This window comes from Acanthopagrus latus, chromosome 13, assembly GCF_904848185.1.
Source record: "Acanthopagrus latus isolate v.2019 chromosome 13, fAcaLat1.1, whole genome shotgun sequence".
Lineage (NCBI taxonomy): Eukaryota > Metazoa > Chordata > Actinopteri > Spariformes > Sparidae > Acanthopagrus > Acanthopagrus latus.
The window spans coordinates 284634-300722 of NC_051051.1; the positions used below are offsets into that span (position 1 = coordinate 284634).

Below are 16089 nucleotides of genomic sequence, written 5' to 3' on the forward strand. Positions count from 1 at the left end.
GTGTGTGTGTGTGTGTTTAAAGTGCCTCAGCCACAGGAGGTAGAGGGTCACAGCTTCTCCAGACAGGACCCCTGTCATTTCAATAGATGGGTCTGCTGGATGTTATCCTGTCCATGGACCTCGTCTGGACCACACATGCAATAACACACACACACAAACGCACACACACACACACACACACACACACACACACACACACACACACACACACACACACACACACACACACACACACACATTCCAGTGGCTCGTAGTTACAACAGTGTGACTGTCTTCCATCCGACTGCGTTGCCTAACTGGTAAACGAGCCACTGTGGCTCAGCTGAAGTGTTTACAGTGTGAGGTTATGATAAGAACTTCAGGCCCTGTTTAGTCATTCTAAAGTGCTGGTTATCTCTGAAATTCAAAGCCGAGTTGGTTACATCATTGCAAGCCTTGCAATAAAACTTTATCTGTAAAGTTCAGTCTGTGAGACGGATGAGCCGGGCTGGCAGCGAGCGGTATCACTGGAGTGTAAACACTGCGCGGCTCGGTGATGTCACTACAGGGTTGTGCAAATGGAGGAGAAGGGCGTTGAACTCAGAGTAAACACAGTGTATACAGTGTAGGTGTCTGTGCATCTGTCCTGCATTAGTCTGGCAGACTCTTCCAGCACGGCACACACACGGGTGAGGAATGTAAAAAGTGTGCTGCAGCAACACATCACTGAAAAGATAACAACTTAACCTAATGTGTCTTACCTCTGTCAGCTTCTATAAACTCCTCAACTCAAAGAAGCAGCAGCCAGGGAAAAACAAAATTTTTGCAATATGTACACCCCACAACTTAATTTGTTTTGACAGAGACATCTGCAGGAAATCCAGTGCAAGCTCCCTCTTAATAAGCCTTACTATTTAAGAGGAGAAAAGAGAAATGAAGTGGAAAAAGTTTTTCTTTCAACGCTCACCACAACCATATTTCTGCGTCTGAAGAATTGTTGGGTTTTGGTTTGTTTTCTTGTTCCTCTCCTCTTTTTCCTTCATTTTCGGAACCAAAACATATAATGGTGCTTCCGTAATGGGCCCATTACCCTTTTTCTTCCTTCCTCCCAACATTAGTAGTTCTTTCTTTGATCTAACATGCGCTCTGTCTTTTACTCTTGCCTCCATGTCTGCTCTGGCTGTGAGATTTTCATGTAGTTTGTTTCAGTTTTTTAAATGTGTCTCTGTTTTTGGTTGGTCTTCCTTTTTAGAATTTCCGTCCCATCACCAGCGGATATGGCGGATACAGCCGCAAACCTTCGTATACCCCTGAAGCCATGTCCCCGCTGCAGGCTCCCCAGCCTGTTCACCAGAATAACGGACACTCCAAACCCAACAATGTTCACAGCTATGGATACGGGACTGGAACAGGGCACGCTCAGTACAACAACCCCGCTGGACTTTATGCTCACAACGGCAGCAATGGAGACAGATCTCTGCCAAGCAAGATGGGAGGCTTGAGCCTCAGCGCCACACACAGGTGGGAAAATCAGATTTATGTTTTCTAGCTTTTTTTTTATTATCATGGAAATGGCTCCCAAAAGGGTCTGATATATTGTGGCAAAACTATAGAACATACAGTCAGGGGAGGGTTGCTTTAATAAAGTCTTCAGATACAATTACACAATGTGATCAGTAATCTAATCCAAGTATCACAATATAATGTAATCTAACTTGGTTACTTTACATCAGTGTCATTAAACACTTACTGAGAAAATCACACAGAAATTGAGTGACTGCTTCTAAAATCCATGAACACATCAACAGCTGAGATCGTGTTAAAGTACACAAGTAGATCTGAATACTAAACACATGGATGTGTTCATGTGTTGAGTCCCACTAATGATTCAAACACACACACACACACACACACACACACACACACACACACACACACACACACACTCTGTATCCTAACACACCTGCACAGAGGCCACGTGGACTGGAAAAGCCATTTGTTGTGGTGCGTCTCCTCAAGTGGGCAATAAATGTGTGTTCAGTCTCACAGAGAACATCCTCTCCAGCACTCCCAGCATCCCCCCCCCCCCCCCCACCACACACACACACACACACACACACACACACACACACACACACACACACACACACACAGAGTTAAACACCATGTTAACACTGCCAGTAGCTCACTGTCAATCACTGTCTCTAACTCATTCATTACTCAGTCTCATCATGTTCTCCTGTCTGTTTCACTTTCATTAGCTGAGGCGCTGTCTCTCATGGACACACACACACACACACACACACACACACACACACACACACACACACACACACACACACACGCATACCCACACACACACACGCACACACACACACACACACACACAACCACACACACACACACACACACACACATATGATCTGGCGCTTCCTTTAGACTCCTGGAGGGACGTCTGGAGACAAACATGCAGTTAGGTGTGTCGGAGTTTGAACACATCTGTCAGCAGCCCTGCTCATCTCCCGGAAGTTTGGATGTATCAAGTGAACGCGATCCATCCACTGTGTTCAGGGTATAACTTGATGGATGGATGAACATGCAGAGGCGTAGCTCAGAACTTTTATGATTAAGACTTCATGCCTGTGGATTCACATGTCAAGAGTACTGTGTACACCTTTATTCTCCCTCTGTGTCTCTCAGTATGAGAGTAATGTATGAGGTGTGCTCTACATAGAAAGAAACATGTTTTTTCAGCTGCTTTCTGTCCGTTTTCTTCTCTTCCTTGGGTGGTCGGTTTGTTTAGGCTACTTCAGCTCCTTTCATTCTTCCTTGGGTCAAACAGCAGATAGTGACACCATCTGATAAGAGACACAAATACAGTGGTCATATTTGACACCACATGGGACAAAACCAAACAAACCCTCATTAATTCTTGGATCCTGTACAAGCTCCTTCTCTGTTGTCAGCTGTCATATCATTATCATGAATCAGATTACAGTGTAATTGTACTGTATCCTGCCCCTCTCGTCTCCCGCAGCCCAGAGCTTCCCATAAACTCCAACGGGGGCCGTAATGGTTTCGACACGCAGTCAGATGTGTACAAGATGCTGCAGGACTACGAGGAGCCCGTCTCTGAACCCAAACAGTCCGGCTCCTTCAAATACCTCCAAGGAATCCTGGAGGCCGAGGATGGAGGTAGGGTTTTCTGTGTGTGTGTGTGTGTGTGTTTCTGGGAGTTTTTACATGTGTGTGTTGATAGAGGAAAACATCAGGTGGTTCCACTGCAGCCTACAGCTGTCAATGCTAGTTTTCCAGGCGCAAGGAAGCTACTATAGCAGTCCTCACGTATGATACCGACAATATGAGTTAGACTTTGTTTATTTTTTATCATAGTTGGATCAGCCCCTCTGGTCTATAATCTCAATAGTATCTCAAACAATGCTGGCTTGGTTTTGACAGAGCTATTAGAAGGTTTGTGAGTTTCTGCTTCTAACCAACAACCAACAAAAAAAACATTTATCAGATATAAAAGAAGCTGGAGGTTGTTAATCTTTGACATTTTTGCTTTAAAATTACTTAAAATGGGATAATCAATATTACAAATAGTTTTTTCTCAAAAGTTTTTCATATTAATTTTGAGGAAATTTCGAGGGCTCTGATTGGCTCAAGAAGTGTCTGCATCTTTTTGCGACAAACAGTTTGACCCTGTTGTGTAGGTGCAAAATGAGACAGTTATAAGGTTCTAAGGACATCCATGCAATTATAAGGAACTGTTTTCTAGATTTTCTTATGTGTAAGTACGGTGTAAGGAAAACACCTTACTTACAGCTACACAAGGGACACATTTCCAGCTAACTTACTTGAGGACCAAATTAATTGGAATAAAAGCTGATGGCTGGGTCAGTGGTTCAGGTGGGGGTTAATAAGACTTTGTAAATAAGACTAAATTCAGCCAAAGGGACTTCTCGCTTCACTCAGGAAGCTCCTGTCTGACTGTTGTGAGCTCCCCTGCCTTACTGGCATAGTTTTCCTTTTATAGAAAGACACAGATGGTGAGGTTGGGCTGAGAGGACTGACTCAGAGAAAAGAAGGGATAGAGAGAGCCGGAGGAAGATGAAGTGCTTTAAATAGCTCACACACACAAGAGACAGGGGAGGGAGGTTTTGGTTTGACAATTTACTGCAAAAACAACTTCACATGGGACAATAAAGTGAGAAATATGGTTTTCCTGTGTGCCTTTCGACCGCTCAGCATTCCACCTTTTGGGGGGAGTCATGTGATGCTGACAGCAGCAGAGGAGAGCTAATCCTCTGCACTGAAACATTCACTTTGGGTTACCTGTTTACCACGACAGCAGGGTAAAAGTTGTGAAAGTCGTAATTCTCAGTCAAGTGCTGTTTGTTAGAGGGGATGCAGCCTGGACCTCAGAGAAGTGGGCTGTGATTTATGCTTCTCAACCTCAGCGATGAACACTGAGGTGTCCTTTAACCCGTGATGCTATTAGTGGAGTGTTACCAGCTGTGAATGTCAGAATCTGCAGTGTCAAAGTCAGCATGTTTGCTCAGTAATGTATTTTGTAATGCAGTTTGAATGTATACATTAGAGAGCCTGTCTCCAGAGATTCTCATTGGGAGCGTTTACATACATACAAATGATGCTGCATCTCGACTAACTGACCACATCCCGACAGAAAGCCTTCCACCATAGGATTCCACAACATCGTCCAACCGTTGACCAGTGCACAGATGTAGACATGGTGAACCGTAATGGCAAACACTTACTCCATGCAAGTATGCAAACTTGATGCAGACCAATGGAAAGATCAATTTCATTGAATTGTGTTCTGGAGTGTGTCACCTTAAAGTCATCCTTCAGTGCTGAACCCTCTGTTTGGGTTCACTTCTGCTCAAAACAGCATCGGCTGCTCCCGCCATGAGGCCTGGAGCCGAGACAGGCCGTCCCGTTTCCTCGATTTAGCACTTCACATTACACTCAAAGTAACGACAGAAAGGGAGAGCTACAGAAAGAGACAGAGGCTAATGACAGACAAAGGGCAATGGAGGCAGAGACACTGCTGATGGATTATAGAAGTTGAACAGGAAATCTTTTGTCTGCTGTCAGTGGGGAGACAGGCAGCTTGATTGACTAAGCCCCTTGCTGAAACAGGGAGACACCTCAGGTTTACGTTGGGATCATTTTAAAAGCTACCTGTCTGTCTGTTGATGTTTGGTGTCATTTAATGTGTGTGTGAGAGAGATGCTGCTAAAGTCTGCCCCCGTCTCTTCATTTCTAGTAGCTCAATAAAGCAGAACAAATCCTGTCAACCATCATCCACGGTCCACTCTCAGGTCAAAGTCAAATCTTCCTGTTTTTCAGTGCATACCTTGCCGTCAGGCTTTTAAATCACAGTGGTTGGTCCTCTTTTGAAGGCGAAAGCCCCTGTAGAGGCCATGTTGACTTTCAGGGGCTTTTAAAGTTAAAGCAAACAGGAGTGTCAGTTTACTGAATCCACAGAGAATTCCTCAGAGTCCGCATTGATTGGACCGCAGTGTGGATGGCAGAGGGGCGGAGTGACTGTCTGGAGCAGCCTGATTGATAATAGAAATTCATTGAACTGATAGGAGCTGGAGATCACTCTGGGGCAAACGGAATGTTATGGATGGATAGATAGATAGATAGATAGATAGATAGATAGATAGATAGATAGATAGATAGATAGATAGATAGATAGATAGATAGATAGATAGATAGATAGATAGATAGATAGATAGATAGATAGATAGATAGATAGATAGATAACTGTATTAAGCTGGACAAGGAAAACTAAATCCATTCCCTGAACACCATGGTTATTTCTTTCAAAGATGTACTATTTAGTGCTGTACCTTCCATTAGTTTATTTCAGGAAAAGTGACTTTCCATCAGTGTGCTGGCAGTGTTTATTAAGCTTGTCACAACAGCGATGAATGATGCCCACAAAACTAAGTTTCAGCATGTGGAAGGTGCTCGGGGGAGGAGGCAGCTCAGAGTGCTGACACCTCCATCAGCATCACTGCTGCGCAGAGAGGAAGTGTTACACTTTCAAAGTAAAACACTTGTCTTATTATCGATGGCCTTCTGGGTCATAACATGTATGCTTGGTTAGAAAGCTCACATACAGTCATATTTATTACTTTGAGCTTACTTTACCTCACAAATGATATGTGAAATTAAATGAAACTGTTGCAATAGACTGACTTGGAGAGTGCTGGAATGATCTGCAGTCACGACCACAACTCAGATAAGTAACAGGATCTAGATAAACATGGCTTCCCTCAAACGCACCACAGAGTAATTCAGTTGTGTTTCAAGGAAAAGCAGAGGGGCTTTCCAGCCCCGTTGGATCCCGTTCCACAGGGATCAAGAGGGAGCCGGACAGATACAAGATTTAGAACCCTGGCAACATTTCCAGTCCTGTGGAGTGAACATGTGATTCCAGTCGAGGGGCTGAACCCTTCAACTCTCTGTCGGTACAGGACACTTCATCTTTGACAGCACTGTAGGTCAGCTGCCACAGATCACTGTCCAGCTGTTGTCTCATATTGTTTATTCCTAATGCTCTAAAGTAAAGGTATTGCCTCTTTTGTCTGACCAACATTTGCAAGAAAAACTTCAAAATCCTCAGTTTTCCGTCTCAGCAATCATAAATCAGTTATTTTTGTTTGATTTGCTGTAAATCAGTGACCGTGAAGCCTCTTTATGTTGTTTTTATCCAGTGTTTGGAATGTGATGACATTTTTTTCTCGGACTACTTGTACTGCCCAGCGTTTCAATTATTTCCTTACTAACCACAGTTTAAAGATGCAATATGTAAGAAATGACCTTTAAAACATTTAGATATTAACTCTGTGTGGCATTTTAAAGAGATATACTGAAGTTAGCATGCTAACCAGCTAGCTGCTGCCCTCAATACTCTCTCCCAGTAAGCCAGAGCTCCTGTGGTAGGGGTGTAAACACAAATGTACCATTGCCCTGGTTGTCTAGCTAGCTGCACATCTAACTGAGCTAACACGCTAATGGAAGCTTAAGTCATGGATGTATACAAAAGTATAGAGTTAGCAGCAGTTAGCAGATACTCTGGTGATATGTAGCCCCCATTTGTTGGAATTCAAAATGGCCAATTTCGATATATTGGCCTTTTAAAATGTCACAGCTTTGTAACTGTGAAGGCTCGTCTAAAGAGACATTATTATATGTTACCTCTAGACAACATTTGCTCCCCTTACTTTATTATTTTGGTTTGGTTACATTATTATTTCTGTTCAGTACAAAAAGCCAACGAAGAAAATGTTGTCGGGATCGAATGTAAAAAAAACTCTAATTAAGATAAATGCTCAAGTGATTTTATGCGTTGCCGTTATGTTGTGAAATGCATTAATGCATTAGAATTGTGAAATTGTGATTTTTCTCAGCCTGCAACTGTGAAATCAAAAACTATAGTATGATATTTACTGTATATGACCTCATGTGGCATCAGAGTCTCTCCATCACATTTCAGCTGATCACTGTGCCATTTTCCAATAATCCGTCTTGTCAGAAAATCTCGATGAAACCCATTTTAAAGAAATACAACCCTGAAGTATGTGTAGCATTCTCAGGAGCAGATTTATGTCCCAGAGAGGCTGACACAGTATCCAACTATAACTGTCTAAATTATGAATTATAAACTGAATGATATCATTTCAACTATTTTTCTTTCTGTTGTGATTCCCTCGGCCTTACGCTGACGTCCTGACGTGGTTGAGTTAGGATGGCGGCTGAACATGAGTGTGTGACTGTGGGTCTGGTTGGTGTTAGTCACAGTGGAGGACACACGTGTTGCTGTGAATGTTGCGTGTGAGATACGTAGCTGTCTGTAAAATAAAACATGGCATCTGTCTGCACTTGGCAACAGAGCTGGAGAAGTCTGGCTATTTAAAAAGTAGGAGCAAGACTAAACGAGCACTTGTTCATTCTGCTTTTTGTGTCTCTTCCTCCTGACTGTGGATGGAAAAGTTTTAGAAGTCGACCTTCCCCACTGTGAGAAAGTCACAGAAGTGCTGCACATGAAAGGTTTTACATTCGAGTGCATCATTAGGTAATAGAGAAATTAATCCCAGAAATAACACACTCAGCTAACGTCAGCTCTTAAACACACCGCGGAGCAGTTGGAGGCTAACTGTTACTGAGGGATAGAAAGTGCTTTGAGTCAGAAGCTGTGTCAGTGGCAGTGACTGCTGGCCTGTTGGCCTGTTGGCCTTTGCTGGCACATCATCACAAAGTGGAAGTCATATACCATAGCTCACAGCTTTGTCCCATTCATCCAGCCTGGTGCACTCGGATCCACTGCAGTGGCTCCAGTATTAAGTGTGCCCCCTTTCATGCATTCCAGTCAGGCATAACTAATCGCTCAATGGTCAGAGTTGATCACTCTAATAGAAAATGCCATACGTGGGAAGGCAGCAACCTTTGTGTGCTGCGGGATGAGTATGATGTCATATTTGAAAATGAGAATAAGCTTGGAAAGATTGAAACTTGGTGTTTGAAAGCAAAAAGAGTCAGACCAGATTTAATCTTTTGTCTGCCTGTGGAAACTTTATGCCAGCCATCAAAACTTAGTGTCAATCTTGTAAAATCCTTAAAATGTTTTTTTAAACCAAGACATAACATTTATCCCACAGTACAGCACCAGAATCACTTGCCTCAATCCCTTTCACATTATGTACAGATATACCTGTTGGTGTAGTTGAAGGAGCTTCTGTATGTTTACCTGTGTAAGCTTGAGGAAAATCTCCTTGAGGTGCTGCCATTTTCATTTTACCAGATTATTATCAGTCAACAAACATCATGCATGTAACTGTCTGTGCCACTGAGATGAGTGATCACAGCTCAGTGCGTGTCATTCACATATATCGGGTGATTGTAGCACGTCGGTGTAACGGCTCAACTCTCTAATGGATGTTTTCTAGCCAGACTGATGAATTCCTTCTAGGAAGTTCCACTACAGAGTGTTGAATGGAGCACACAGGAAGGATCAAGGGACGGCGAGAGGTCAAAAGGCCGGGGAAGAGAAAAAAGAAAATTCAGTATCACAGACATTTTATTCACACTTATTAACACTTGAACGTACCATCTCGGCATTTTCACACAGTGAATCCTAACCACGTGTGTCTGATACCATGAAGACTGATAGACTAAAGTATTCTGACTTTACAGTGGATTTTCTGTCACGTGCCACTGGGCTGGTTTTTATGAAATCTGGAATAGCATGCACAAATGTTTTTAAAGTATTCACATGGAGACAAATGTAATGGTGAGTCAGAGGAAGAGGTGAAGTGAAACATCCTGTTTGTGAAAGCGAGCAACAAGGTTTCTCGTGTGTGTTTCCAACAGTCGAGTGTTTTTTTAAGTGGTTGCTGTTGTGTTGTGTGTGGTTGTTTTGCAGTGCTGCTGGGCAGCTGGGTCATGTCTAGGTGTTAACTGTAGATTCTAGATTTATAGGCTACATAGTGCCAAAACTAAAAGCATTGACATTTTGGAAAATTACCACGAGACGCTTTGTTTCCGTACATGTACTGGTTGCAATGTAGTCCTGTGAAGATGCAGGTTAGCTAGATGTTACTGCGATGTGCAAATGCAAACCGGAGCACTCGCAGTCGAGCGCGACTGGGTTACAATCTAGATACAACCATTTTTTAAGCTGTCTGCCTGACTTAATGCAGTCAAGTCCAAAATGTTGTCTCAGAATGTTGAAAGTCGATTGGGTTAGTGACTTAATCTGATATAAATTGGGTGGAAAAATAACAGAAATAGTATCATGTAGACTATGATTCCAACAGATCAATAACACCTGAGTGAACTGGACATGTTTAATTTGTCACAGAGTGTATTTTGTGACTCAGACTGTTGGAAGAATAGTCCATTAAACTGTGTAAGAGAAACAACATGAGCTATCCCTGACGTGGATGTCTGTGCCAGAGTAACACATCTGTGAGGAGGGCCAGAAATAGTGAGACATCTCAGTGGGGAGCACAAACTGACCCCATGGTAGTGTGAGAAATATCAATCCATCATTTATCACTAGAAGCCTACAGAGACCTGACAGCCAGCAGTCTTACTACCTGGAACTCAGAGGAAACACACCTCTCCTGACTCACACACACGTTCCACCAACAGGGTTGCCTGGTTCCATATTCAGAGCCTGCTTGCTCATTGATCAGGTCATTAATTCTGTGGTTATTTTGTATTTCCAGGTGTGTCCCCGACAGAGAGAATGAGAAACCTCAAGTCTCCAGTCAGGTCTCCAATCCCCATACTGGGCAGCCCCATCCCCAGCCCCATGCCGGGTCTCCAGAAGCTTCCCCAGTGCACCCGCTGCTGTAACGGCATCATGTAAGTATTCTACAGATGGACTGTATGAGATAACAGAAGATCCTCTAGAATAATTATTTCATTGGGTCTTTTTGTTCAGAGATTTCAAGTAGGTCACGATTTAATTTTTGTTCTTGATGCATCTATTTTAAATGTAAAATATTATCAAAATGTTTGTGATTCTTCCCAATTGAGCACAAGAACCACAGCATGGAGCTCTTTGGTATAAAAGTAATGACCGCTGTGGTCTACAATTACAGACTGCTGTAGGTAAATATGTAAATATGAGACTGAAAATGTGAAGGATTTATGTCAACGCAGATTTGCTATTTTAATACAATCTGGAAATTATACGTCTCTGTATGGTTTTATCACTCCTCTTGTGGTCACAACATTTTTTTTCACATGATGTGAGTCAGAGTTCTCCGTCTGAACTCGGAAACAAAGATGGACCTGCTCAGACATGCGTCTCCTCAGTCCATCGATCATCTTAATGATTAAACCACGCCATCCTCCACCACGGCCTCTCTACCAACACACGCTGTAGTCACACATCTACCTGCCTGCACACACACACACACACACACACACACACACACACACACACACACACACACACACACACACATCAAACATGAAGCACGAGCACGCTCCCTCACTTTCCTGCCAGAGTATCAGCGTGCACCGGTAATCCCCCCTCTATTAAAGCAGCTGCAGGTAAGCAGTGATGTCATCGGCTTACTTTACTTGTTAACAAGAGTGCATTGTGGGAGAATGCAGGGCACAATTAGGCTGTTATGACCTGGGAGAATTTTACAGCTTTGTAAAAAACTAGTACACAGCACTGTGTGAAGAGTTTCTCCTCCGAGTGCTGCAGTTGAATAAAGAAGCAGGCGCACGACTGAATGGTTGCTGGCCTGAGTTCCCACTCCAGAGTGAACAACGCCCTGAACAACTGCCCTCACTGTGTGACTGAGTGAAGCAATGCACTGCTCATACACCCAGGTGTGACAGAGCGAGTGTGTTACCTTCCCTCCACCTGAAACTGCTCTCAGGATGTGTTCTTTGAATACATCTCATAAATATCTGGACATATATTCAAATGCTGCATGGAGGCGCTCACTGTGCAGTGATGTAGATACTGATTAACTGAGTCAGCCATCATCACTAACTTCCTTTTTAAGTGTTCTGCTTCATGTTTCCTCCTCTGTGATGATGACACCTCCATGAAAACTGCTTGCAGTGCCTTTTAAGGTGCTCCGCAACTGCACGATTTTCCTATCATGCACTTTAATACTTCTCAGTACTTCAGCCCTGTGGTGTTCCTTGATAGGGCTGCTCTGCTCTATCTTTATTACACTGTTCCCTCCACCACACATAAGGCTGTGTTCTTCCTGCACACTTTCAGATTCAGGGTGCAGCAGCAAATACATTAGTGATGGGAACGGCAGTTCTTTTTACTGAACTGAATCTCTAGAATCCGTTCAGTAAAATGATTCGTTCAAAAGATTTATTCACCGAATCGTTCAGTGCTCTCCAACTCCCTGAACTGATAAGCAGCCAAACAATCCGTCATTCAGTTAATATTTCAGCCCTGAGGTTCATGTTCACTTACTGAGGGACGGTGCGCAATCATTCGCGGGAGACGCAGTGCTGCTCTGAGTATACATGCACTAAAATTATTACACGGTGAAAGTGTCCTCTGTGCACAGTAAAATCACTTGATGCTACACGGATGTTACACGGATGTTAGCAGCACAGCGCTAATTTTAGCAGCATGGTTACTGAACGTGAATCATCTCGTCTGCCCTGAGTGAGTGAGTGACACAGCGCCACTTTCAGCACAGTGCGTGAACGAGAATCACGTCCTCAGCGTCAGTTCTCTGCCCACAGTAGGTTCGCAAATCATGAACGAATCACAGCGAGAACGTGATTCACGTCCTGGCGTCCCTCGTTCACGAACGACCTGCTGAGGACGTGAATCACGTCCTCACAGTTCTCTGAGTGAGTCGCGGCAGTTCCACCCCTGGCTGGCATGATCGCGGCTGAGCTCAACTGAACTGAGAAAGGAACGAATCAGTCCATGAAGTGATCCCGTTCACTTCGTTCACTGAACGACACGTTCGTGACCGACACAACACTAAAATACATCAGATGAAATTGAAGTCTGTCGTCACAAATCAGGATCCGCTCTGCGTTTATATTGGGGGCATTTGAGCACGTTTTCTAAATCTGGATGCGGATGAATCAGAGCCGTAACACTGGAAACGAGATGACCAGAGAACAGTGAACAATGAATTCATTGACCTCACAGAGCACCACTGTCTACAGCACTGCCTCTGCCTCCTTCTAAACAGGCACCTAATATGTGTCTATCACAACCCGCTCCACTGTCGCCATGTTTGTCGTTGTCAGAAACTCTATTGGATGTTTTGTTTAGCAGCCATGCTAAAGGAAAGAACACATGGATGTATGTGGGTTACGTTAGCTACATCGTTTGAGATGGATGTTTCTATGTCTATATGTTGCAGAGTCACAAATGAACCTTCAGGATGAACATTAAGAAACAGATCAGGGAAAGGAAATCTGTCTTGTAATGAGTTTTTATTAAGATGAATAAAAATCCTGATGTGCAGTTAATTCCAAGCTAAACGTCATTCCAATGTTAAAAAGGTAGCATTCCTGTTCTATTATTCATGGCTACACTCCATAATACAGACGCATTAACAGGCTTTTGAAGAAGGACAAGAAACTGAAGGGCTCAAAATGTAAATGTGTCAAAACATTCACTTCTTATTTCTTCTCTGCTTTGTTTTCACAACTGATTAGAGAATCTTCTGTCTTGTACAGACAAAGTGGAGGTAGAGATGAAAAGGCACCTTTTAGTCTTAGGTGTGGGTTTGAGGTCAGTTTGTCCCTCTTAAATGAATTCCTATTAAACAGCCTGGATTAAAACCTTTTAATTTCTTTACATGACTAACAAAAGGACCAATTAGCACAATAATAAAAGGATCTGAGGGCCAGAATGAAGTTGTTAAAGGGCCACATTGGCTTCCAGTTGAAGAGGTCTGGTAATAAATCTTTCCAGTAACAAAATCTTTTTCATCTCAAGCATTACACTTAATAAATCTGTTAAAAGTAATGAGTGTCACACAGCACATGGAGCAGCACTTGTTAAAGCCGCTGTGTGTCTGACAGTCTCTGTCTCTCTGTCTCTCCATCCAGTGGCACCATCGTGAAGGCCAGGGACAAGCTCTACCACCCTGAGTGCTTCATGTGTGACGACTGTGGCGTCAACCTCAAGCAGAGAGGCTACTTCTTCATCGAGGACAGTCTGTACTGTGAGACCCACGCCAAGGCACGCGTCCAGCCTCCAGAGGGCTACGATGTTGTTGCTGTTTACCCCAACTCCAAGGTGGAGCTGGTCTGAGACGGGGATGGAGCCGCTTATACTGTACTATACTTTAACCTGGGAGAACGGGGCTACTGAATATCCTAGCTTACCTTACTTACTTTATCAGGCTCTGTCGAGCAGGAATCTGAACTTGGATCAGTTTTGCTTCTGGGGGAGTCTTAAGAAATGTATGTTTCAGTGATCCAAGATCAGCATTTCTACAGCGACAGATGTGATAAATGAGATGTATATTGAGCATTTTAAAGTATGCTGACAGAGCACAGCTCAGATCAGATGAGTGTCCCAAAACTCAAACTCATTAAACATCCACAGTCCTCATCTCTCAATCCGTGTGTTTACACCAAAACTCCAGATCTAAGAGTAATATTGAACCAGCAGTTAGAAAATGTCCCATCAGGACCACAGCATCAGCACAGTAACCATGTAACCACTGAGAAACAGGACATGCAAGGTGAGAGAAGGAAACGACCTCACCAGCATTATCTTCAGGGTCCAGAGGAGACCCTCACCCAAGCCTTAATAACTTTATAACACCAGCGTGTGTGTGTGTGTGTGTGTGTGTGTGTGTGTGTATGAGATGTGGGTGAGTTTGCTGTGATTTACTCTACAGAGAAGTTCGACTTTGTTCAGACTTCCAGTTCAAATCTGTATTTTGATATTTCCAAGTCCTGAAATGCAGCTTTTGCAAATCAGATCCAAACCACATGAGGATTCAGTTTTCAATGCTGCTCTGTAAGTTGATGTGACTGTTTGGACATTTATAAAACTGATGCCGATTTTATTGATGGGTTAGCTGTAGCAGTGCTCAGGTCACTCGACACAAAGTGTTTCCTGTGATCAGCCTGATCAAAAGGCAAGTCAGCCCACGTTTCACCAGTTAAAAGCTTTTAATGTGAAGCTGCATCAGGAGGAAATGCTCGGTTTGCATCAGCAGCAGATGAACACAGATCACAGCGCTCTACAGATAGTGAGCTTCTTCTCCTGTAAAAAGCCGGTGTACCAGGTACCGCTGGTGTCAGGGTTAGGGTCATGAGTTTATTAGTTGGTGGGAAAATCTCCTCGCAGACAGTCTGCGACAAATCTGATTTGCCTGCAGTCTGAACATAGTATTGTGCCCTCAGACTACTTTAGCATTTAGCTGTTGTATTTCCCATGATGCAGCACAGCAAGTCATTTAAGGTGTAATTATATTTGGAAGCTTTGTTTTGGGGGTTTAAAGGTTGTCTTTTTACCTATGTTACACATTATACTCCTGCTGTGGATGGATTCTTTTTTCAGTTTACTTTTTTCTACGTTACAAACCCGGGAGCAGCTTTGTTTAATCGTCACATTTTCAACAAAATCAATAAGCATTTGTTTATTTATCAGCAAATCTGTAACCAGTTTGATTGTGAGTTTGTGGAACCTGTGTCAGTATGCTTGGTTAACATCTTTACATCTTTACTGTATGCAGCTATGCAAGCAGCACCTTCTGAAACGTAAACCACACCCTGCAGGAGAGACGGTTCTGTTCAGGTCCAGTTGGATCACAACATAAAATTATAAGCAACAAAATGCAGGAGATGAGACTTTCACTCAGCCGGCTCTCCAGCACCTGACCGAGACAGGAATTTCAACTCTCACTCAAAGAATTACAGTTCATAAAAGCCACAGCGAGAGTTCACCGGCTGACAGTAGTTGGATGCATGGTTGTATTCCCTTCCTTCTATGAACACAAATGTGATGTCACAGCCAAGAATATGCTTTAAGATTTCCTCCAGGCGAGGAGGGAAAGTGAAGGGAAGGGTGCAAGACGGAGGCGAGGAAGAGAAACGCATGTGTTTCATGTCATTATGACACTATGTGGCCATCAGTGTTGGCTTATTGTGAGAAGTGAAGTAAACTGGATGAAGAGGAGTGTTCTTATTCTTAATTTTAGAAATGTTTCTAACAAAACTACTTTTTTAAGATTTGGGATGAGAATGAGAAAATGTTTGCGTTGCTGTTATCCTACTTTTATTCTCCTAGATATCTACAGTGATGTGTAGCTGCTGGTGTGTCATCTAAACTAGCCATCTTGTAAATTATGTGAAAATTATATTGCTACCACATTGTTTCTTGGTATTGTACATATTTGTTTTCTGGTGACTCAGCATTCAGTGTATAACATGTCACTCACGTGCCTTTGCATTCCCGGCGTCTTGAAATGATTCCTTTCCTCTTCTTGTGTTTAACTTATTGCTCTACCAACACGTTTTTTGTTCTGGAGCTTCTTATTTACTTTTATTTTGTAGGATCTAAATAAAATGAGAAGTGCATAACCACGA

General features: G+C 43.1%; 1 protein-coding gene across 1 annotated transcript in view; it reads left to right on the plus strand.

Annotated features, from left to right (window-relative positions):
• Positions 1 to 16089, plus strand: part of pdlim4 (PDZ and LIM domain 4) — a 57027-nt gene extending 40938 nt beyond the window's left edge. The window contains exons 4-7 of the mRNA XM_037119810.1: positions 1232 to 1500; positions 3017 to 3174; positions 10251 to 10389; positions 13594 to 16089. Of these exons, the coding sequence (XP_036975705.1) occupies positions 1232 to 1500; positions 3017 to 3174; positions 10251 to 10389; positions 13594 to 13798 (771 nt within the window). The 3' untranslated portion in view covers positions 13799 to 16089. The remainder of the gene's footprint in view (positions 1 to 1231; positions 1501 to 3016; positions 3175 to 10250; positions 10390 to 13593) is intronic.